General features: G+C 45.4%; 1 protein-coding gene across 1 annotated transcript in view; it reads right to left on the reverse strand.

Annotated features, from left to right (window-relative positions):
• The window catches only part of pappa2 (pappalysin 2), a gene marked incomplete at both ends in the record, with an annotated part of 373122 nt that overhangs the window by 304626 nt on the left and 42790 nt on the right, over nt 1–25706 (reverse strand). The window contains 1 exon segment of the mRNA XM_084327732.1: nt 2064–2212. Coding sequence (XP_084183858.1) covers nt 2064–2212 — 149 coding nt within the window.

Consider the following 25706-nt stretch of genomic DNA (forward strand, 5'->3'; position numbering starts at 1 on the left):
ACACCATCCAGCCAGAGTGGATAAATGAATTAATGTTAAATAAAATAAAAAGGTTGTGTAACCAAGCGGTTTGAACCTGGGACAATTGGATCCAGAGGCAGCGGCACTAACCAGTTGAGCTAAACGGTCCGACGTTAACTGTGACCGACTAATACATGGTTTACAATTGTCAAGAGCCAATTGCGCTTGTCGTCCAGTATTGGCATTAATAAATCAGATGTCATGCTAATATGTCATGTTCTACAGTAGCACGTACTACTATGATACCCATTAATACCCTATGATACCCATTTAATTTATGCTGTATGTAAAGCACTTTGTGAGTTGTCTCTGTGAAAAGTGCTATATAAATAAACTTTACTTACTTACTTACTTACTTACTTACTTACTTACTTACTTACTTACTTACTTACTTACTTACTTACTTACTTACTTACTTACTTACTTACATTAAAACAAGTAATTCGAATAATAGAAGCCTACTTTGCTGGAACGATTAATTTCAAACACATATTCATTTCTGGAGCATTTCTTTATCCACTCTGGTTGGATGGTGTATTGTACTTCTGCTGTATCATAACCATACATTTGAATCTAATCTCGTTTTGAGATCAGTCGCAAATCGCTTCTTGTTGAATGGATCGGTTGAGTGCAATGCCGACTCTCTACTTTCCCCTGTTTACGCTCGCCTTCACAGCCTAGAATATGACACACCCACTGATGATGTCACAGTTTGTGAAGAAAAAACAAAAAAAATTCGGTGCCAGCTGAGCACCATTTTGTCACGTTCTGAACCAATTAATCCCGGTGTGAACGGTGCGAGATTATGTTCAGGAACCGGCTCCAGCACGGAGCCTGGCCGGTGTGAAAGGTCTACATGTAAACTCCCAGTGTATAGAAACAGGTAAAAAAAATGTGTCTGTCTCTACTGTCTCTAGGGGGGGTAAATAGAAAACGTCATACAGTTGGATGTAGAAGACACAAATGGATTGCCCAAATATAGGCACGTAACACGAAGTTAAAAAGAAATGGCTGGCAAGCACAGAGGTGGCAACTAGACCTTCTTGTGTTTATTTGGTTGTTGTTGGGCATATCCATCTTTCCAGTGGAAAAGGGCCTAATGATTGGAAGAGGAGGAAAGCCAATATGCCGGGAAATCTCTGCGTGCTGCAAGTGTTCCCCTATTTTACGTCCAAGATTAAGGCTCATTAATTTGGTTACGGATAATACAGAGAACAATGACGGCAGAGCAAGAGAAGAGAGGAGGAGGAGGGATGGATGGATGAAGAGGAGGTAGTGAGAGAAAGATGTTAAGAGAGAGCGAGATGGTGTAGAATGAGAATGCCTCAAACAATAATATTATAATAATACTTTTACTGAGAATAAATGTAAATACATTTTATTATGGAATAAATACTCTCCTTTCACTACCCCACTACAGATTGTTAACCTTTCACTACCACACTTCAGAAGGTTAACCTTTCACTACCACACTACAGAAGGTTAACCTTTCACTGCCACACTACAGACGGTTAACCTTTCACTACCACACTACAGAAGGTTAACCTTTCACTACCACACTACAGACGGTTAACCTTTCACTACCACACTACAGAAGGTTAACCTTTCCCTACCACACTACAGAAGGTTAACCTTTCCCTACCACACAACAGAAGGTTAACCTTTCACTGCCACACTACAGAAGGTTAACCTTTCACTACCACACTACAGAAGGTTAACCCACTACCACACTACAGACGGTTAACCTTTCCCTACCACACTACCACACTACAGACGGTTAACCTTTCACTACCACACTACAGAAGGTTAACCCACTACCACACTACAGACGGTTAACCTTCTGTAGTGTGGTAGTGAAAGGTTAACATTCTGTAGTGTGGTAGTGAAAGGTTAACCTTCTGTAGTGTGGCAGGGAAAGGTTAGGATTACCCTTTTTGTGTGTGTGTGTGTCTGCGTGTGTGTCCTACACCGCCCCAATCCTGACACTGCATGTGTGATATAGAGGCTATTCAAATCCATTTGACTTGACTTGAACAACTCACCCAGGTGGTTGAGAGCCTCTTTGGCCCATGGCCAGGTCGCAGCTCCAGCCAGTTCCTCTCGAGCCGAGTTGTTGGCAAAGAAAACATTCAGCGTATCTTCGCTGCTCAGGTGTAGCTCTTCTTTGAGCTCTTTCACGCTCATATAGGCCCTGTATGTGAAGGCAATGGGCAGAAAAATAATTATATAATTGTTTATTACAGAAATATAGATTTTCTAAATGTAAAATTATAAATAAAAATAGTCTGTCTTTTCAGATCTCAACACATAGGCACAACACATAGGCATATACGATACGATATTCACACCCTGATTTGAATGGACTTTACAGTTGCGTTATTTTTGTGGTTGAAAACATTAGAGGGAAAAACAAGGAAAACAGAGTCATTATGGGTTCTTAGATTCATTTTGTCATTCTACTCTTCGCTGCTGTTGGGCAAAAACGTTGCATCTCCATAAGAGTCACTGTTTCAGTCACCCTTTCAAGTATTGAGAAAAACAACCACATTTTTTAGATTGATTCCCATGTATATTTAAAGTTATACATTGGGTTTAAAAAGTGGTTTCTTATGGTCCTTAGGGTCATGAAACTTTAAATCTGAATACAAATATCAAAATCACCAAAACTAGAGATACTGTACAAGGTTGTTGGCCGACAGCAACACGTTGGTCCTTGGAGCCCTGTCTGTTATCCATGTTGAGCCACCAACCCCTGTTCCTGCTTAACCCTTTCACTGCCACACGACAGCCGGTTAACTTTCACTGTGACAATACAGAAGGTTAGCCCTTTACTATCACACAACCGACGGCGATGCTACATCATTAGCATCATTAGCTCCGCATTTGCGGAGCTAATGATGCTAATGATGGAGCATCGCCGTCGGTTGTGTGATAGTAAAGGGCTAACCTTCTGTCGCGTGGCAGTGAAAGGGTTAACACATTACTGTCCCACCTCTCCCTCTGGTTTCACAATGTTGGCAATGTAGCATAGCCATTTAGTAGGAGTTAATAGAGAGGTTTCCTTGGATTCCTATGTGTATTTCCCCTTGTTAGAAGACTTTTACGGACTAATAGGTTATAAGTAGGAGTTAATAGAGAGGTTTCCTTGGATTCCTGTGTGTATTTCCCCATCCCACTTTTACAGACTAATAGATGATAAATAGAGCAACTTCGCTACAAAGGGAGTTCATTTCCACCCCTCAACATCAATTTCTGCTCTGTCTGAAACTTCCAAACTATAATTGTTTGAATTGGTCATAGTACCTAAAACCACTATCCCCCCCTCTCTCTCTCGCTCTGTCTACCTCTCCTCAGTGACTGTGATAAATTGCCGTTTGGGCTCTTTGATGTGTGAAGCCGACTTGTTTTTCCTCTCCCAGGTGGATGTCACATGTAATTTTTCTCCTTTGCTTTCATAGCTGGAAAGCTTTTCGCCGTTGATACTGTATGCAAAAAAACATTGTAACAACGTCAATTATGGAATTGAAAGTATACATGTTCCTTAATTTTCTGAGTAGATTTCATAACCCAAAGGCTAAAGAAGAAATCTCTACATGGTGTAGAAGAAAAGGGGCAGAATGTATATATTTAAAACTGCACTATGTAGTTTCAGGATATAAATATGAACCCCTGAAAATAGCATATATATTTAGTACTGAATAAGTAAAGTGTTGTAGGAGTAAAATGAGATTGCTGAAGCTAGAAATTATCTTCTTGGCTGTGATGGTCCTATACTTCATTTCACTTTGTTTCAAAGGCTCTTTGTTTTTTGTTGAGATTAGAAATTTAGAATAAAAAATAAATCCATGATTTTGGGTATATTCAAATACGTTCTTGTACAGAGTTTGATCTGTAGATGTTACATAATCTATTTGGAACTGTGTTAACCCATTATAAAATGTCAAATAGTAAAATGTAGAAATCTCCAGGTTTTTTTTTTACTCAAGTGTTTACAGAAATTTTTTGAAACGTTTTACAGCCACAAAATACAGAAAATACAATAAAAAAACTCACATTTACCTGTTACTTGAATCAAGAGCTTATCAACTAGAGCATTTAAATATGTCTCCATTCTTACGTCTTCAACCGTTTGGTTTACGTTTGGATCACTGATTGGGGCTTTTACAAACGAAAACATGGTGGTGAACCTGAAAATGAGGTGTTTTGTTCTAAATTCCTGACAAGCAGAGTTTTTTGAAGATAGGAGATTGTTTTGCTCCTATCCCTGTTAGGTTTGAGACGTAGGGTTCGCTGCCCCTCTCTGTTCCTGCCAGAGTTCAGAGAGTTCAGGCTATTAGTTGAACCACCTACTGATTCTTGGAGCAATTTCAGTCTGATCGCATGTCTGTCTGTGTGTGTGTGTGTGTGTGTGTGTGTGTGTGTGTGTGTGTGTGTGTGTGTGTGTGTGTGTGTGTGTGTGTGTGCTTATATGCGTGTGTGTGCTTATATGCGTGTTGTGCTTGTTTACACACCTGTGAGTGTGTGTGCGTGTGTGTGCGCGTGCGTGTGTGTAGTCTACCTCCATTTACTTTACATGCAGGTCTTATTAAACAAGCAAACATGCAGCCAAATGTTCCACCAGTGCAAATTGAGGTCAAACAGGTTCTGTGGTACATTATTCATAAAATCAAGATTTTACAACCAACAGGATTTTACTTCATTATTGTCCGGCTCCAGTCCCCCTCCCCCTAGTCTCTCCTCTTGTGTTTCCACCTACCAGGCCCTGCAGATGTCCTCCCTCATTACACTGGAGGGCCGCCTCAGGGGGTGTGCGAGCAGTGCGGTCGCACAGGGCCTCGCGGGAAGGGGGGCCTCGCACAAAAAAATAAATAAATAAAAAATTATTTATTTATTATTTTTTTTATTTTTATTTTTTTATTTTGCGAGGCCCCCCTTCCCGAGAGGCCCTTTTTCATCACAGACCTAAAATCTAGTTTTGCTTATATGCTTATATATTTCACATTAGACACGTTTGTAGAATGTGTCTGACTTGTTCCTGGCTCTGAGGCTCTGCAGGCAGCTCTGATGCTCTGCAGGCAGCAGAATTGGTTTCAATGAGGGGAGGGGTTACAGGTAAGGTAGCGTCTGTTGAGTTCATTGTGTGTGTCTGTGTGCGTGCCGGGGGGGGGGCGTGAACCGACTCATTGCCAGACGTGAGCGATTCGACTCACGCTCACGCCAATGAATCGGCTCTTATGAACGAGTCGCTCATGACCGACCCATCACTAGCGTCTGACTATTTCGCGCGTGTAGCATTGGAGGTTATGCCAGCCAAGATGAAGAGGACATCGTTCGGCAGATGGACTGAAGATGAAAGTTGTTGCATGTTAGACAGTTCAGTCAGGCTAGCCATCCCGGCTAAAGACAGGGACAGCTAGTTAGCTTTAGCTACGTTATAATATTGAGTGCTAACGTGTGGTTCAGTCGGGATATAGCCATGATGATGTCGGCTAGTAGCTAGCTTAGCTAAAGGCTAACTAGCGTTAGCTAACCTAGAGACAGCGCGTGCAGCATTGTTATGCCAAGATGAAGAGGATGGTCGTTCGGCAGATGAACTTCGTCAACTCCACGCGGTTGTCTCCATCCTCTTGGACGTTTGGTGAGTTTTTAATGCACTCTATTCTATTCCCGCCGTGGATATCTCTCTCTCTCTCTCTCTCTCTCTCTCTCTCTCTCGGGAGCCAACCGGGCCGACTAGCTGTTGTAGTACTAGTAGCTAACGGTGTGTGGCCTGGACTTGTTGCCGGCACCGCTATGGTAAACACCACTCTGTAGTGGGACGTGTATTGCCTTCTTTTTCCCTTCTCTCTTCGTATGAGAAGAGGAAAACACAGCGGCTGTCTGAAGTGTTGGCCTGTATTGCTTTTCTCACGTTGTACAGTTTTTCAGTGGTAGCCGCATAGCTTGCTTCTGCGTTAGCTAATGGTTAGCGATAGCCGGGTTGAGCTAACTGTTAGCCAGTTAGCTGTTTAGCTACGACGTTAGCTGCCGGCTGCGCTCGGCTGGGAACGTTAGTTTGATGCTATCAGTTAGCCTAGAGTTAGCTGTTAGCTTGTGCTACGACCATTGACATTAGCCATGAGAATAGCAGGGGGCCCTGGCACTCTGACTACGACATCATCTTTGACAGAAGATGTAGTCGGGCCTGCACCATGACAAGGCCCCGGCCATAGCTTCTTTTTGTCCCGCCAGCGAGAGGCCTTTCGTCAACGTGGAGACCTGTGTTGCGGCCTTTCGCCCTGCGTTCCTTGGTGCAGGTAAGATGTCCATTGGACATTACCCCACTCTTCCTTCCTTCCCCTCCCGAATGTTTTGTTAATAACGATGTTTTTTTCCAGGCAAAACATATGTTACTTCACAACATTTGGAGATACGACATGGGCTGTGTGTGAATTGTCTTGGTCGTTTGTGTAGCTTGGGTAGCGTTGGCCAAAGCTGTGTGTGGCCTGGTGTCAGTACCTGGCTACTCTATTTGCAGTTAGCCTATTTAGCTGATGTCGGCCCTTGGCTCCTTGCTACTTTGTTTTCTCTGGTATAGACCCTCTTCTCTTTGGATTTAAGTGTTGATCTTTGTCCTTTTGGATCTATGTATATTCATGTTGCCTTTGTGAAGTTATCTTTTCCTTCTGTTTTGTTCTTCCATTAAAAGTTGAATATCCTTTAGGGGCTCATCTTTGCTTATCTCTCTCTCATACATGCTCTCTCTAACACACACACACATGACACACAGACATGCTCTCTCTCTCTAACACACAAACACACATGCTCTCTCTCTCTCTCTCTCTTTCTAACACACACAGTCTGCCTATGGCGGCCTTTCTCGATGGCTAGGCTGTGCTCGCTGAGTCTGTACCTAGTCAAGGATCTTCAGTCACAGTGCTCAGGTATTCTGCCACTGTGTACTCTCTGTTTAGGGCCAAATAGCATTTCAATTTCTTTCCAATGTGTCTCTCTCTCTCTCTCTCTGTACACTGTATATTGACTGTAGAACGGGAGCTCTCTCTCGCTCTCTCTCTTGCTATATGTTGACTGTATCATGCCCAGCCTCGGGCAGCGCTATAAAAAAAAATAAAAAATTATATATATATATATTTTTTTTACCTTTTGGGGGGGGGGGGGGATCGCGTTTAAATCTCGCACAGGGCCTCGCATTTCTCCCAGGCGGCCCAGCTGCCATCAATCAGTAATCACCCCTTTTGTACTTATGTCTGTTTCCCCCAGTCAGTCAATGCTGTTTTATGTAGTCTGTCCATTCTCAAGCTGCTACTTCTATAGTAGCTATTTTCTGTCAGAGTAGTCAGCCGGCCATCCCCACCCGATTCCCCGTCTGTCATGCCTGCTCTATTAAAAGTGATGGAGCTCCAGCACATCACTACCCACCTCCGTCAAACTACCAGTACTATCCCGGTGTCCACCTCTCCACCTGCTGCCCAGCTACAGCATAGCCTGGCCACACCCCAGGAACCCTGCCTACTTCCCGGTACCATGGCAATCTGGGAAGCCGCCATGCCTTTCTCTACCAGGTGTTTTTGAGCTGCAACTTTCCACGTGTACCTATAGACCACTCCCGCATCGCCTACCTCATCACTGCTATCCTGTAAGGCCCTATCCTGGGCGATGGTGGTGTGTGTAGGATATATCATTAGGAAATTAGTCAAATGACTTACTCAGTCAGTGGGTCCGGTTAATAACAAGGTTTAACCAGGCTGTGGCCTGTTCCAGGTACCCTTTTTTTGTTGCCAAAAATGAGAAACGTGTTTGACGATTCTGTCTCTGGGCAAGAGGCATCAAAGAGGCTGTTGAATGCAGGGGTGGCTGGGTGGCGTAGCGGAGATTGCGCTCGTCACCAATGCAAGAGACTCCGGTATCGAATCCCAGTCTCAGCATTGCCTTCGGCTTGGGCCGGCCGTCGTACTGGCTCATTTGGCAGAATCAGCAGGTGGAAGTCGATGGGTGGGGATTGGACGTTGTGGACAGCGACCCCTACAGGTCGGTTGGGAGACGCCTGCACAGCAGAGACAGGAAGTGGCGAGGGTAGTGTGAGCCTCCCATGCGTTACACCTCGCCAATGAGAGTCTGCGCTGGCAGGCGAAAAGATGTGACAGGCTGCCTCCTCGTGTGCCGGAGGGAACACGTGATGCAATGCTTCTATCCTCTCTACAACCAACCAGTGGGGGGCATAGTCGAGCAACGTTCAAGACAGGGGAGGGGAGAATTGGATACACGAAATTGGGATGGGAGAAATATTGAAAAATAAGGAGAAAAAGTGGATAAAAAAAAAGAAAAAAAGGCTGTTGAATCTGCACCAAGATCAGTATAGTGTGTCAGAGTATTCCATTGAGTTCCGTATCCTGGTGGCTGAGAGCACCTGGAATCAAGAGTCGCTGTTCAGTGTCTTCCAACATGGCCTGAATGATGTAATCAAAGGTGAGCCGGTATCCCATGAATTACCAAACAAACATGATACCCTCATTCCTATTGCCATCCGTGTTGACAGCAGTCTCTGTGAGCACAGGTACAATGCCACACTATCTTCTGGGTTCCCACTCATCTCCCGCCGTTTGGCTACCTCAGCCACCATCGGCCAGGCCAACACATCCCAACTGGAGCCGACAGTGCCCGAGCCGGGTCAGCCCTGGCTGGAGAAACACAACCCTCTTATCAACTGGACCACCGGCACCGGAACAGTTACGGGTTGGAGTTCCTTCTGCCACCAGCATTGCCTCAAGTCAGCCATTGTCACGCCCCATCTGTCCTCTCTGCTCCTAGAGTGAGTTCCCCGTACCAGACTCTTATTACTGTACCAGACTAACTGGTACCAGACTCGTATGACTGTACCAGACTCCCTGGTACCAGACACTTATGACTGTACCAGACTTGTATGACTGTACCAGACTATTATGACTGTACCAGACTCTTCCAGTCTCTTATGACTGTACCAGTGTACCAGACTCCCTGGTACCAGGCTCGTATGACTGTACCAGACTCCCTGGTACCAGACTTGTATGACTGTACCAGACTCCCTGGTACCAGACTCGTATGACTGTACCAGGCTCGTATGACTGTACCAGACTCCCTGGTACCAGGCTTGTATGACTGTACCAGACTCCCTGGTACCAGGCTTGTATGACTGTACCAGACTCCCTGGTACCAGACTCTTATGACTGTACCAGACTCGTATGACTGCACTAGACTCTTATGACTGTACCAGACTATTATGACTGTACCAGACTCGTATGACTGTACCAGACTCCCTGGTACCAGACTCTTATGACTGTACCAGACTCCCTGGTACCAGGCTCGTATGACTGTACCAGACTCCCTGGTACCAGACTCTTATGACTGTACCAGACTAGTATGACTGCACTAGACTCTTATGACTGTACCAGACTCGTATGACTGCACTAGACTCTTATGACTGTACCAGACTCGTATGACTGTACCAGACTCGTATGACTGTACCAGACTCGTATGACTGTACCAGACTTGTATGACTGTACCAGACTCGTATGACTGTACCAGGCTCATATGACTGTACCAGGCTCGTATGACTGTACCACTGTGTACCAGACTCCCTGGTACCAGACTCTTATGACTGTACTAGACTCTTATGACTGTAGCAGACTCCCTGGTACCAGACTCTAATGGTGTTTGGACTAACTAATGCATTTGCAGTGTTCTAGGCCCTGGTCAACGATGTGCTCCATTACATGCTCAACTGGTTTGTTTTTGTCTATTTAGATGACACTTTTCCAAGTCTCAGCAAGAACATGTTATGCATGAAGCATGTTCTCCATTAGCTGCTGGAGAACCAGCTGTTTGTGAAGGCAGAGAAATGTGTCCACTGTATTGTTCCTGGGATTTGTAGACCTCATGGACCCAGCAAAGGTCAAAGCAGTGGTGGACTGGACCATCCCTTTGTCTTTGACACAACTACAGCTCTATAGCGGCCCTTTTGACTGCTCTCACCTCACCCTCCTCAAACTGAGTTGGAGAGTTGGTTCACCTCTGCTCCCATCTTGGTTCATCCTGACCCGTCTCTCCTCTTCATTGTGGAAGTCTACTCTTCTGATGTAGAGGTAGGTGCCATCCTGTCTCAACACGCGGCCAAAGACCAGAAAACCCACCTATGTGCCTTTTTCTCTCATCGCCTGTCCCCAGCAGAGAGGAATTACGACAGTGACAGGGTTGGATGTCAAGTTGGCTTTGGAGGAGTGGATACATTGATTGGATGGGGTTGAAGCTTCCATTCATGATTTGGAAGGACCATAAAAACCTGGCCAGATGGCAAAGTGGCTGAATTCCCGTCAAGCCAGGTGGCCTCTGTTTTTCAACCATTTCAATTTAATTTCATATCACTCTGGTTCCAAAAATACCAAGCCTGACGCACTCTCTCGCCAGTTCTGTGCAACAATGTTCCTGAAACCAACATGTCAGCCTCCAATGTTGTAGCTTCTGTGTCCTGGGCTGTGGAGAACATTGTCAGTTCTCCACAGAGAACTTGTCAGAGAGCCAGTGTTCTCATCCTGCCCCTGGGAATGGACATGCTCGTCGCCTGTTTGTTCCCGACTCTGTCCGTTCCAGAGTCCTCCTGTGGCACCACTCATCCAACCTCACCTGTCACCCTGGCATCACCCACACACTATCATTCCTGTGTCATAAGTTCTGGTGTACCGCCATGGACACCCAGTCATTCATCTCTTCCTGTCCCGTCTGCAAAAAAAACAAGATCCCCACCATGCTCCCTCTGGTCTCCTGCAGCCCCTTCCTGGCCCTCATTGTTCCTGGTCCCATGTGTCCCTAGACTTTGTGACTGAACTGCTCCCCTCCGACGGCAACACCACCATCCTGACTGTCGTCGACTGAGTCTGCCCACTTTATCCCTCTGACCAAACTGCTGTCTGCCAAATAAACTGCACGGCTCGTGGTCCTACATGTCTTCCGGCTCCATGGTCTCCCTGCTGATATAAATTCAGATTGGGGCTCCCGAGTTCACCTCCCAGTTCTGGAGGACCGTCTGCTCCCTCATGGGTTCATCAGTCATCTGGTTTACACCCCCAGACCTATGGCCAGTCAGAGCAGGCCAACCAGGATTTTGAAGACCTCCCTGCGTTGTCTTGCCTCCTCCAACCCTACCACCTGGAGCTGGCAGTTGGTCTGGGTGAAGTATGCCCACAATACTCTCTCCTGACCTTTGGTCACTGCTGCCTGACCTCCATCACCTCCCTCCATCATTGAGGGCTCTGACGCCTACACAGTTCACTTTCACCACCATGGCAGGGGTCTCTAGTACCTGGTCGACTGGGAGGGCAATGATCCGGAAGAGCAGTGCTGAGTTCCTACCAGGGACATCTTTAACCCAGCACTCATCACAGAGTTCCACCTACGCCATCCTGGTCGGCCTGGTAGGACTTCAGGAGTTGTCCCTAGAGGAGGGGTCCCATCATGGCTGTGACATCCGGCTCCAGTACTAACACTGTCTCCCCCTCCCTCAAATCTCTCCTTTTGTCTCACCCCCTTTTGTATTTATGCGTTTCCCCCCGTCAGTCAGTGCTTAGTTGTCAGTCTCTTTCGTGTAGTCTGTTCATTCTCGAGCCACTACTTGTATAGAAATTATTTTCTACCTGTCTGTGTCTGAGTAGTCAGCCAGCCATTACCACCTGATACTGTGTCTGTCCTGCCTGCTCTATCAAATATACCCATCGTTGCGTTGTTCTTGTAATTGGCCTCCTGAGTTTTCTGCCTGCACTTTGATCTACATTCCTGCCTGGTCATTACAGTTATACCCATGAGTAATTGTCATAGTTGTTTGTGAAGGGATTTTTGGTTAATCTCAAGGGGGAAAGCTTTGGTTTTAGTGGCTTTCTTTAAGTTATGTTTTATGTTCGAGTGTTTTTAAATAGTTGTGTTATTTATGCTTCATATGTCGAGGGGGAGTTTAGGTTTATGCAGTCATGGAGTTAATTGGTGGGGCAAAGTTCAGTGGAGCGGTGGTAAAGAGCTGCTGACAAGGGGCCCCCGTACAGAACTGTTCATTATGGGGCAACTATTTTCCTAAGTCATAAGCAGGGTCGAAACTTAAAGGAACACGCCAACATTTTGGGAAATTAGCTTACCGTCTTCTCCAGAGAGAGACAAGAATAAAGATACCAGTTGCCTCCCTGTGTGTTCAGTAGAAAGCTATCTGGCTGCATGTTAGCCTAGCTTAGCACAATGAATGGAAGCGGACATGACCGGTTAGCCTAGGCAGTGTCCAACTAACATCTCTCCCGAAGGCTAACCGGTCATGTCCGCTTCCATTCATTGTGCTAAGCTAGGCTAACATGCAGCCAGATAGCTTTCTACTGAACGCACAGAGAGGAAACTGGTATCTATCTTCTTGTCTCTCTCTGGAGAAGATGATAAACTAATTTCCCAAAATGTTGGCGTGTTCTTTTAAAGCTGCATTAACTGCTTTTTAAATGAGAACCAAGTAGACTCGACTACACACAAATTACGCTTGTGTAGAACGTTACATAATGGTTGAGTCTAAATTATCCTCACTCTGTTGGGCCAGCAAAATGTAAGTATGTTCTTATTGAATGTAATGCAGAATTAAGTGTTAATCCATCTGTTTGGTGGATTTGGTGACACCTGCAGTGATTGATCACATCAATAACATCAAGTTCCTCCTCCCACCACTTGCCTCACCTACATTGGCTTTTCTCTTCCACATTTGACATGCGTCACTTGCTAAGTTGCTATGCGTGCGCACATCATTTCTTGTGTGAGAATTATATTTGCGTATATAGCAGGAATGGCTGACCAGGCCACCACCAATGAAAATTATTATATAGATCAGTGGTTCTCAATTGGTGGGCCAAAACAGGGTTGCAGGGTAATTTCGAGTGGGTCGCGGATGTCGTGTGTGTGTGTGTGTGTGTGTGTGTGTGTGTGTGTGTGTGTGTGTGTGTGTGTGTGTGTGTGTGTGTGTGTGTGTGTGTGTGTGTGTGTGTGTGTGTGTGTGTGTGTGTGTGTGTGTGTGTGTGTGTGTGTGTGTGTGTGGAAAAACGTAGAGGGAAAAAGTCTACAGAATTTCTGATGCTGCGCTTTTATTTTCAAGGACATAATATGTTTCCCATGACACAGCTACATGCAGTAGTGTTTGCTGCCAGCATGGTCATGACAGTAACACATTAATTTGAGCATTTGTAAACATGGCAAAACGCAAATACAAAACTATATTAAATATGGATCTTCTTGTATCGAGGACAAAAGAGAATGACCAAAACATCAGTGTGTTGTGGCAAAGTGTTGGTACATGAAAGCACAAAGCCATCTAAAATTAAAGCCATTTGGAAATTAAACAAGATAAGTCTGCCTTTTTATTTAATTGAGTTGAAGGCAATGTGTATTACTGCACTATTATTTGTGAACTACATTTGAGTAGTTAAAAAATGCCAGTGGTTGTTCAGTTAGTATGGCCACAGTCAATGGAGCATCTATTATCTGGTTACACTACACTACCCCCCCCCCCCCCCCCCCCCCAAAGCTTTTGCTCACTCTTGTCACTTTTCCTATAGATGAAGCGCCCTAAAATGTAGGCAGGTGCCCTTGGCACAGTGCTTTATTTATTTGCAGGATGGGTCCTGCTGCAAACCTACATCTAGGGGTCTGGAGCTATTTTAAAGCCTCCAGTGAATCACATATCACTTGGTGGACTCTGCTTGCTGGCTGGAATTTTATTGTCTACCTTGAAATCTTAGATGACGTATTAACTATCGGAGCGGAGCCCTGCTGATATCAAAGGCAGAACTCTGTCGAGATAAATGTCTCTTCCATGTTGAACTGGAGGTTGACTGAGGCCAGCAGCCGTATCCATCACCATATCCTCTGTATTTAGCCACACTGCAAACCCACAAGATACCTGAAACGGGAATGTAATAAATATCCAATACAATTTTAAATCCAACCAAAAGGCTTTTAATCATGCGTGAGAGTGAGACTCTCACACAAGTGTATGAGGTTTCACAAGGAGCTTCAAACAAGGTTGCAGTCAAACTGTTCCTTCAGGAAGGAGAAGCCACCCAGTGTGCTTAAACCCTTTCACTACCACACTACCAAAGGGTTAACCCTTTCACGGCGACAATACAGAAGGTTAACCATTTCACTGCCACACGACAAAGGGTTAACCCTTTCACTACCACACTACATAATGTTAACCATTTCACTGCCACACTACAGAAACCGTCTGTAGTGTGGTAGTGAAAGGGTTAACATTCTGTAGTGTGGTATAGTGAAAGGTTTAAACAACCACAGCATCCAGGCTTTACTAACCCGCAGGGAAAATAGCTCAACGTTAATGGTTGAAATGGCCTTCTCTCTCTCTCTCTCTCTCTCTCTCTCTCCATCTCTCTTTTTGCTCTCTCTCCCCTCTCCAGCTCTCCTGCTTTCTTATGGTGCCAGAGTCTTCGGCGTACCTGGCCATCGCTCCAGAGCCTCTCAACAACAAATTTGCATTGTGACAGAGACTGGGCAGGGACTTAACTGGCTTCTATCGCCTCGCGAGGGCTGCAGCCTCGGCTACCTGCACAAGAGTTCAGATTGAGAAATACGGAGAAACCCAGACCCCAACAAAACATAAAAAAACGGTACACCGCGCAACAAATGCCAGCAAAATGTCATCCCCGCATTAATCCTCCTCAGAGATACTCAGCTGTGGTCCAGGGACACACACAGTCATGTGCATGCGCACACACATGCATGTGAAATGGGACACAACACAGACAGATAAGAAGGGCCACACGCACATGTGCACGCACACATTTCCAAACGGGATGAAGGCAGGCCCTTTCCATAAGACCTACACTGATATTGCTCCATTGAGTCCGGTTTTTATGACCCTCTGCCATCCCCTGTGGATCGGCCATTCCTGCGTTTTTTTTTTTATGGAGGGGTCAGAGACATAAATGCTGTTGTCTGATGAAAACCACATATCTCCAAAACAGTCTCGGGAATTGAGCAAAAATGGCATATATTAAATTTTGTATTTGTATTTGTATTTGTATTTTTTTTTACCATTGAAGCATGTTTTTCTGAAAATTAATACTGGGTTTTGATCACAGGACTTACTCAAAGTACATTATGGATGGATGGTGTAAACTTTCAGTTCGAGTGAGGGAATATAATATAACACAGAAATTTGAGTTGCAAGGTTTTTGGCGGACAGCGAGGTACATAAAGGGACAGAATGTGGTGGAATCCAGACGAGACATCTGACATCACTTCAGACATTATGACATCACTGGCAGCCAGTCACAAAGCAGTCTGCAAGTTCCGATCCACTTTATGACTGTCTGTCTCTTTGTGGCTCTCTCCGTCTCTCTCTTTCTCCGACTCTCTCTTCACTCTCTCTCTATCCGTATCTCTTTCTGTGTCCATCTCTCCATTGCTCTGCCTCTGTCACTTTATTTTTCTTTGTTTCTCTCTCCCTCTCTCTCGTTGGGTGTCCATCCACCTGTTTTTATGCAAATTCAAAATGTGTACATAAGAAAACCAAAATGGAATCACCAGAAATTCAGGAAAATTCACGCTGGACTGAGGTGTAAAAATTGCTGCAGTGATAAGAGAATAATGCGATTATGAGATTGTCTTAATAAATACAGACATGCCAGGGATTTAAGTGACATGCTTCCATGTTCTGATGCCGTTAAAAGGCATACTGGAACTCCGAAGGTGCAGTACCGGCCAGATCCTGCTAGTAGGCAGTATCGAGAGTGCAATAAACCCTGTTCCAGACCAGGTGCTATGTTTAAACCGCTCCGGGCGGACTTTTCTAGTAATGGGAAACCTAGGGCTTCACCCGATCGCATTGAATTGTTTTCGGGACCCCCGATCCATATGTTGTGGTGGGTTATGTCGTGGACCAGATGGACATAGGATGGACCAGATGGCAATCAAATAATTGGAATATTCTTTTTGGAATACCACCAACCACAGGTAAGGACAATCTGACGTAAATTTCAGCTTGATCGTACCCATCCCCCTGATCGGCGTGTGTTGTGGTAATAACGAATGATGTTACTGGCAATCAAATAATCAGAAATGACCCCCCCTGTCATGCATTCATGATGAAACATAATACTATATTGTATAGATTTGATTTGGAAATAGTAGCGTGTCCAGGGACGAAACAACAATGGTTTTAGTAGAATTCACGTTGCGTCCTATAACCAGCCTCCCAGGAATTAGCCCGAATCATTCAGAAATTATACTTATATTCACCAGGGGATAACGTGTGAACGTATTCATGAAAAAATGTATTCTTTTTTGCATATTGAACGGAAGATAGTTACTGTCAAATGACCACAGTGAAACTATGTAATGGAAACCTGGCCCAGCTAGAGCTAGACCATAGCTATAATATAAAATATAGATTTAGCTCTACAAACAAGGTGATGCACAGTGAAACTATGTAATGGAAACCTGGCCCAGCTAGAGCTAGATGGGGAAATCGAATGGCCGTGAATCAAGTCAAGTCAAGTCAAGTCAAGTCAAGTCAAGAGTTTTAATTGTCACGGCATACAAGTATACAATGAAATGCGGGTGGTCTTGCCCGCAACGATGTGCAATACAGTGGTACAACATATAATAGAATCCAATGAATGTGTTAAACAGAATGAATAGACACATTAATATATATATATATATATATATATAAATTATAATAAAGAAAATTATTAAAAAAAAATTATTTGAATGTTGATTTAGAATTAGAATCTCAACGTAACTAACGAAGGTCCGAACGTTTGAACGTTTGGGCTCAGCCCTAGCGGCAACACAACACAACTCCCTCTGGCTGTACAGCACAACACAACTCCCTCTGGTGGTACAACACAACACAACATGCTCTGGCGGTACAACACAACAGAACAAAACTAGGGCTGTCAAAATGAATGCTTTAACTTGAGATTTATTTAAATTATTTAAAGCATTAAAATTAATTAATCTAGATTAATCTATGGAGTGAAAAATCTTCAATCTTAGCGCCGTGGATATAAGAAAGAGGTCTAGCTGAGTCAATGTTGATGGTTTTGTTGAACATTTGTATTTCACAGGAGAGAAACTGTATTCAAAGAAAGCTATTAAAATAGTATTTGAATCTAAATATACTTTCTTTGCGTTGATTTTACATTAATTCCATGATTTTACTCAAGTAAATATCTGTTACAAGCTTCGGTCATAAATAGAAAAATGCTATTTTTTATCTAGATTAATCTAGATTAATTACAGAAAATTGTGAGATTAATTAGTTTTTTTTTAATCTATTGACGGCACTAAACAGAACAAAACACAACACAACATAACACAACACAGCACAACACAAAATGGTCTGGCTGTACAACACAATACAACACAATACAATACAACACAACACTCTGGCTGTACAATACAACCCTATCTAACTATACAACACAACACTCTCTGGCTGTACAACACAACACTCTCTGGCTATACAACACAACACGCTCTGGCTGTACAACACAACACTCTCTGGCTGTACAACACAACACTATCTGGCTGTACAAAGCAACACTCTCTGGCTGTACAACACAACACTCTCTGGCTGTACAACACAACACTCTCTGGCTGTACAACACAACACTGGCTGTACAACACAACAAAACACTATCTGGCTGTACAACACAACACTATCTGGCTGTACAACACAACTACACAAGACAACACTATCTGGCTGTACAACACAACTACACAACACAACACTATCTGGCTGTACAACACAACTACACAAGACAACACTCTCTGGCTGTACAACACAACTACACAACACAACACTATCTGGCTGTACAACACAACACTCTGGCTGTACAACACAACAGTGACAACACTCTCTGGCTGTACAACACAAGACAACACTCTCTGGCTGTACAACACAACCCTATCTAACTATACAACACAACACTCTGGCTGTACAACACAACACTCTGGCTGTACAACACAACACTCTGGCTGTACAACACAACACTCTGGCTGTACAACACAACACTCTCTGGCTGTACAACACAACACTCTGGCTGTACAACACAACACTCTCTGGCTGTACAACACAACACTCTGGCTGTACAACACAACACTCTCTGGCTGTACAACACAACACTCTGGCTGTACAACACAACACTCTGGCTGTACAACACAACACTCTCTGGCTGTACAACACAACACTCTGGCTGTACAACACAACACTCTGGCTGTACAACACAACAGAACACTTTCTGGCTGTACAACACAACACTCTGGCTGTACAACACAACAGAACACTTTCTGGCTGTACAACACAACAGAACACTTTCTGGCTGTACAACACAACACTCTGGCTGTACAACACAACACTCTGGCTGTACAACACAACAGAACACTTTCTGGCTGTACAACACAACACTGGCTGTACAACACAACAGAACACTCTCTGGCTGTACAACACAAGACAACACTCTCTGGCTGTACAACACAACACTCTGGCTGTACAACACAACACTCTCTGGCTGTACAACACAAGACAACACTCTCTGGCTGTACAACACAACACAACACAACACTCTCTGACTGTACAACACAAGACAACACTCTGGCTGTACAACACAACACTCTGGCTGTACAACACAACAGAACACTCTCTGGCTGTACAACACAACACAACAGGACACACTGGCTGCTGCCTAGACTGCCCTTCTCTTCTCAGCAGGGAAGAGACAGCTGACATGTCAAATCAATCAACCAACCAACCACACAAACACAAACATGCACACAGCGTATTACCACACGGTTATGGGAGAATACCAATTGACTGAAAAAACACACACACACACACACACACACACACACAGACGCATGCACAAATGCAAGGTTATGAGAGGATACCAATTGACTGAAAACACACACTCACAAAGACACATAAACATGTGTGCACAGCCCCCGCCCGCCCGCCAACACACACACACACACACACACACACACACACACACACACACACACACACACACACACACACACACACACACACACACACACACACACACACACACACACACACACACACACACACACACACACACACACACACACACACACACACACACACACACACACACACACAGCTACCAACAATGTTATATGAGGACACACATTGATTAACCCCACACAAATACATAGACATGTGCATGCACGTATGTACATACACAAATACATAATAGTTTAAAATATCAGGTATAGTACTAGTAGTAATGTAATACTTTCATGCCCATTTCCTCTCAGCAGGGAGGGAACACCTCGTGTGTGTGTGTGTGTGTGTGTGTGTGTGTGTGTGTGTGTGTGTGTGTGTGTGTGTGTGTGTGTGTGTGTGTGTGTGTGTGTGTGTGTGTGTGTGTGTGTGTGTGTGTGTGTGTGTAAGGGCATCTAAGGTGAATCAAATCAAATTTATTTGTAAGGCCCGACGACACACGTTAATGTCCCCATGGGCCGTACACGTCTTCTTTAAACAAGTCAAGAAGAAACATCACAATAAGTCAAGAACAAAACAAGAACACCATAAAGTCCAATTTTTTTTAAATAAATCCAAAATAAATGCAACACTCCCAGACATACCCCACGTGAAGGTAAGGAAAAACTCACTAAAACCTAGCAATAGGAAAAAATGCACCACAGGCAATGTGGAGGAGAGAAACCTTAGAAGGGCCATTCAAGGGGGGATCTCCCTTCTTAGATGTCGGTGATAGTAGTGTTGCAGTAAAAACAGGCTAACAGTTGGTAAGCATGCACTCGTGTGTAGTGAAACACAGATGAGTGCATGCGATAGCAACTGAACATTTTGAAAGATTAAAGATAGAGCTGATATCGGATCTATTTGAGGCAAAGGGGCGGCACAAAGATTTTATTTTATTAGGGATTTAAAGAGGGTCGCGTCCTCCCGGTCTTCATCACGGGACGTCCAACACTCCGTCACAAGAATGCTGCCACATACAATAGATACATTGCAAGTACTCTCTCATGTCCACCCTTCCCTTCCAGCCTACAAATGACTGTCACTGACCCCCATAAATCTAAAAACCACACAAAACACAATGTATAAATTATACACACAAACTGGCGCTGCACTGATGGCTGCCTTTCTGATCGCTCCGTCGAGACTGTGCTTTCTTTTGTTAATTTTTATAGTATTAGGAGTTTTATTTGCACCAACTGTTGGTGCATTATATGTGTATGACCGTCAGTCAATCATTGACATTGGATTAAGGAAAACTTACCGTTTGGATTGCTCTCTGGATCGGATCGCTGAACAGCAGAAATGGCCCGCCGAGATCCTTTGTTATGGCCATGGCCAAGACCAGGAGAAGCCGCCGCGAAGACGTGGAAAGAGAGCCGGGGTCCGAAACAGACTGAGGTCCAAACGACACAGAACCACATTGCCCAGCATATTGTTGGCCAATGTGCAATCGATAGGAAACAAACTGGATGACATCAGAGCACGGATCCAATTCCAGAGGGACATTCGGGATTGTAACGTCCTCTGTTTCACAGAAACTTGGCTGAGTCCAGATGTCCCGAATCACGCAATAGAACCGGCAGACCACTTCTTCGTTCTCCGCAAGGACCGGACGGCAGAAGGGTCACTAAAGAAGAAAGGAGGCGGCATTGCCTTCATGATAAACAAGGAGTGGTGCGATTTAGGCAACACAAAGGAACTGTCTAACCACTGCTCCCCAGACCTGGAGTTTATCACGATAAAATGTCGACCCTTCTTCCTCCCAAGAGAGTTAACGTCCATCATCCTCATCGGAGTGTACATTCCACCACACGCGAACACTGGGGTCGCACTTTCAAAACTTCACGACGAGGTAAACAAACTCCAGGCAGCTAATGTTGACGCTGCCATTTTGGTTTTGGGTGATTTCAACAGCGCGCGTCTTAAAAAGGTGTTGCCGAATTTCTATCAGCATGTGACCTGTCCCACCAGAGGCGAGAACATATTAGACCATGTATACTCGCAATTTAAGAATGGGTACAAGTCACAGGCTCTTAGTCCATTCGGTAAAAGCGATCACGCCGCAATATTTCTTTTGCCAAAGTACAAACAAAGTCTCAAGCGAACGCCGGTGGTCTCGCGAGAGGTTAAGCGTTGGGCCGTGACGTCAGAGGAGTCACTCCAAGCTGTACTGGAATGCACAGACTGGAGTGTATTCCGTGATAACACAGCCAATATTAACGAATACACCGAAACGGTGATTGACTATGTCTGTACTCAGGTAGAAGAAACAATCCCCTCCACCAAAATTAAAATCTACCCAAATCAAAAGCCCTGGGTAGACAAATCCGTCCGTGAGGCTCTGAAAGTGCGCACATCAGCATACAACACCGGGCTGGTGACAGGCAACATGGAAGAACACAAGATGGCAAGATACAACGTCAGGAGAGCAGTAATAGAGGCAAAACGGCGTTACAGGGATAAAGTTGAACTTCAGTTTGAACAGGCTGACTCTAGAGGCATGTGGCAGGGCCTCAGAACAATGACAGACTACAAAGGCACCCCCCTCAAACTGAACAGTGACATCTCCTTAGCAAATGATCTCAATTCCTTCTATGCGAGGTTTGAGGCTGTGAATAACAACACCAGCCTACAAACCACGGCAATGGGGGGGGGGGTCTGCTGATGGAGACTCAGTGTTCAGGGTAACAGAGCATGAGGTGAGACGGATCTTTAAAAAAGTGAATATCAGGAAGGCAGCAGGACCGGACGGCATCCCCGGCCGCGTCCTAAAAGTCTGTGCCGACCAACTGGCCCCGGTATTCACTGACATCTTCAACCTGTCCTTGGAACAGGCTGTCATCCCCACCTGTCTGAAGAAGTCCACCATCATCCCTGTACCCAAAAAACCTACGCCCGCTTGCCTCAACGACTACCGCCCTGTAGCCCTCACCTCCATAGCCATGAAGTGCTTTGAGAAGCTAGTGAAGGGCTACATCTGTTCCTCCCTCCCCATCAACCTGGACCCTCTGCAATTTGCATATCGCCCCAGCAGGTCCACGGAGGACGCCATAGCCCATGTGCTGCACACAGCAGCATCACACCTGGACAAGAGGCAGGGGAACTATGTGAGAATGCTGTTCATCGACTACAGCTCAGCATTCAATACCATAGTCCCCTCCAAACTCATAGCCAAGCTCAGGGACCTGGGCTTGAACTATGACCTGTGCCAGTGGGTCTTGGACTTCCTGACGGGCAGACCCCAGGTGGTAAGAGCCGGCAACTGCACCTCCTCATCCATCACGCTCAACATAGGGGCCCCCCAGGGCTGTGTTCTGAGCCCCCTCCTCTACTCCCTGTACACACATGACTGCGTAGCACAGCGGAACAACAACACCATCATCAAATTTGCTGATGACACAGTAGTGGTGGGCCTGATCTCTGCCAACGACGAAAGGGCCTACCTGGAAGAGGTAGAGAACCTGTCACAGTGGTGTCAGGAGAACTGCCTCTCCCTGAACGTCAGCAAAACAAAAGAGATGATTGTGGACTTCAGGAGGTCGGGGGTCAAGGACTACAGCCCCCTCAGCATCGACGGGGCACCGGTTGAGAGAGTGAACAGTTTCAAGTACCTCGGAGCCCACATATCCGAGGACTTGACATGGACCACACACATTGACAGTGTTGTGAAGAAGGCACGACAACGCCTCTACTTCCTCAGGCGCCTAAGGAAGTTCCAAGTCAGTCAGAAGATCCTTAGGAACTTCTACTCATGTACAATAGAGAGCATCCTGACCGGCAACATCACCTCCTGGTTTGGGAATAGCACTGCACAAGACCGTAGCAGACTACAAAGAGTGACACGTTCAGCCGAACGCACAATTGGAGGGGGGCTTCCCACCCTCCAGAACATTTACAACAAGCGGTGCAAGGGGAAGGCTAAGAGAATTATTAAGGACTCGAGCCACCCAAACAACTGCCTCTTTGAACTGCTGCGGTCAGGCAAGCGATACCGGAGTCTTAAGGCGAGCACAGAAAGACTCAGAAGAAGCTTCTATCCCCAGGCCATCAGGCTGCTAAACGAACAATAATCGCTAAACGAACAATAATCACTATGCAACAACCATCAAATGCACACAGCACACACACCCACACGCACACACTCACTCAAACAAACAACACACTGCAGCACCCACTCTCCACACTTTAGATCACACAAACACACTTACACTTTATATTTATTGATAAAGGATTTGCACTACAACTCGTACACCTACTGTGAATTGTACCTAAATTGCACCTCGTCCCATTTCTCCATTTCTGCCTTGCACTATATAGTATTGTATATTAGTACACTGCACAGTATTGTATATTGTATGGTAACTACGTCTATTCTGCATCGAACATTGTACATATGTCTAAACTGAACACTGTGACCTATTTTTTTTTACTTCTAATTTTACTATGTTTTTATTTCATACTTATCTTGTCTTGCACAGTCTCTGGAGCGCAACAGTAAGAAGCATTTTGTACAAAAGTATTCTGTACTTCTGTATGACAACTATTAAAGAAACTTGAAACTTGAAACTTGAACAATGTACATACCAATCCTTAAACGCAAAGAAGACATATGTATATATCTTTCCAGTTGCAGTCGTGGAAGCTGTAGGATAATTGGAGTCCTCTTTACTGTAAAAAAGCTATAGTATCGTATAGCTACCGCTCTGCGTCTACTGGAATATATCCCTATATCAGTCTATACACTGAATAAATCTCCACATGCACCTATATACACCCATCCGTCTGGCCACACCCCCATCCGCTCCTCTACATAAGCAGGGGTGTGGCCATACTAACAGCTCCTTCCTTATTTTCACCACCGGCAAGTGTCTGTATACACCACTTGAGTTTAGTGCCAAAATAGTTGGAAAGGAGCTACGTTGAAGAGATGGAGCTGCGTTGACATTATATCTTTATTTTCTCTCTCACAATTTTTCGAGGAAATGCAGCGATAATGTCTTCGCCACCGGAGTGTCTAGAAGATGATGATCATTCTGACCTCCACCGGCATTTTCGTATTAGGGGCTCGCGTCGCTGAGCTAAGTTCTTAGCGCCGTGGAGAGGGTTCTGGTTTGATGCCCACATTACATGAGCTCCTCAGCGGGAGCTTTGTTACCTGGGACCGTATCCGAATCTGCGGTTCAATTCCCCGGATCTCTGGACAAACGGGTCCCCTCTGTCACCGCGCGGGCCCCGCTTTCAAGATGAAAATCACCCGGCGCGAGGGAGGTGAGTTTGGTGTTTCATTATGAGGATACCCCATGCTCAAGTTGGCTATGGTCCGAGAGGGACTTATGCCGGCACCGCTGTGGTAAACACCGTTCTAAAGAGGGACGTGTTGTCTTCTTTTTTCTCTTCTCTCTTCGGATGAGAAGAGGAAAAGGCAGCGGCTGTCTGAAGTGTGGGCCTGTATTGCGTTTCTCACGTTGTGCAGTTTTCAGTGGTAGCTGCTTAGCTTGCGTCCGAGCCGGGTTGAGCTAACTGTTAGCCAGTTAGCTGTTAGCTACGAGGTTAGCTGCCCGTACGCTCACTCGGCTGGGAACGTTAGCTTGATGCTTTCATTTAGCCTAGAGTTAACCGTTGAAACATTAGCCGTGAGGATAGCAGGCCCTAGCACTCTGACTACGACGTCATCTTTGACAGAAGATGTAGTCGGGCCTGCACCATGGGGGCGTCTCGCCGGAGCGAGTTGCCCCGCCAGCGAGAGACCTTTTCATCAACGTGGAGACCAGCCTGTTGCGGTCGTTGGTGCAGGTAAGGGTCCATTGGACATTACCCCACTCTTCCTTCCTTCCCCTCCCGAATGTTTTGTTAATAACAATGTTTTATTTTTCCAAAACGTATGTTGCTTCACTACATTTGTTCAAACAAGTCGTATCAGGGGTAAGGTGGTGAGGGGTGGGTATCCCCGGTTTTCCCCTGGGCCCCCCCCCCCCCCTCCCCTCAAACATGATTTTGTTTACAATATGTGTGTTGTTTCACTATGTTTTTGGGGATACGGTGTAACCCCTCAGCTTCTGCTGGGGTTGTGCTCCTGCTTAGAGAGGCAATTTTCTTTCTGAAAATTGTTTGGTCGCTGTCATGTGGACTTAGCAAGGCCTGTGACCAGTACTTAATCGAGGACTTGTGTCGTTGTGATGGAGGGTTGTGTGTGTCGTTAAGATCCACAACTGGGTTAGGTGTTGGCCTACAGAAGTTGTGTAAGCTCTTGTACCAGGGCCCTTGGTCTGTGTTTTTCTTCCTTTAGGAAAAGGTGTAAAAATTCAGGTGGCAGGTTCGCACATGTGAAGCTGTTACCTTGACAGGTATACATGCGCTTCATGTAGCACGCTATGACTGGTGTCATGGCTCTGCTTTGTCATTGCATCGTATCAGGGGTGAGGGGTCATGAGGGGGTGAACTGATAAACCCTCCCTCCCCTTTTTCTGATTGGTCAGGGGGTTGGACCTCCTGTCCTTCGGGCTTCCTGTCATGTTGCTGGGTCAGCGCGTCACATGGTAGGGAGGGGGGGGGGGGGGAGTTTCCTGGTCCCACGCCATATTGGGCGGTGAGCCACGGAATTCCCCCC

This window comes from Notolepis coatsorum (assembly GCF_963971535.1).
Source record: "Notolepis coatsorum genome assembly, chromosome: 13".
Classification (NCBI taxonomy): Eukaryota; Metazoa; Chordata; class Actinopteri; order Aulopiformes; family Paralepididae; genus Notolepis; species Notolepis coatsorum.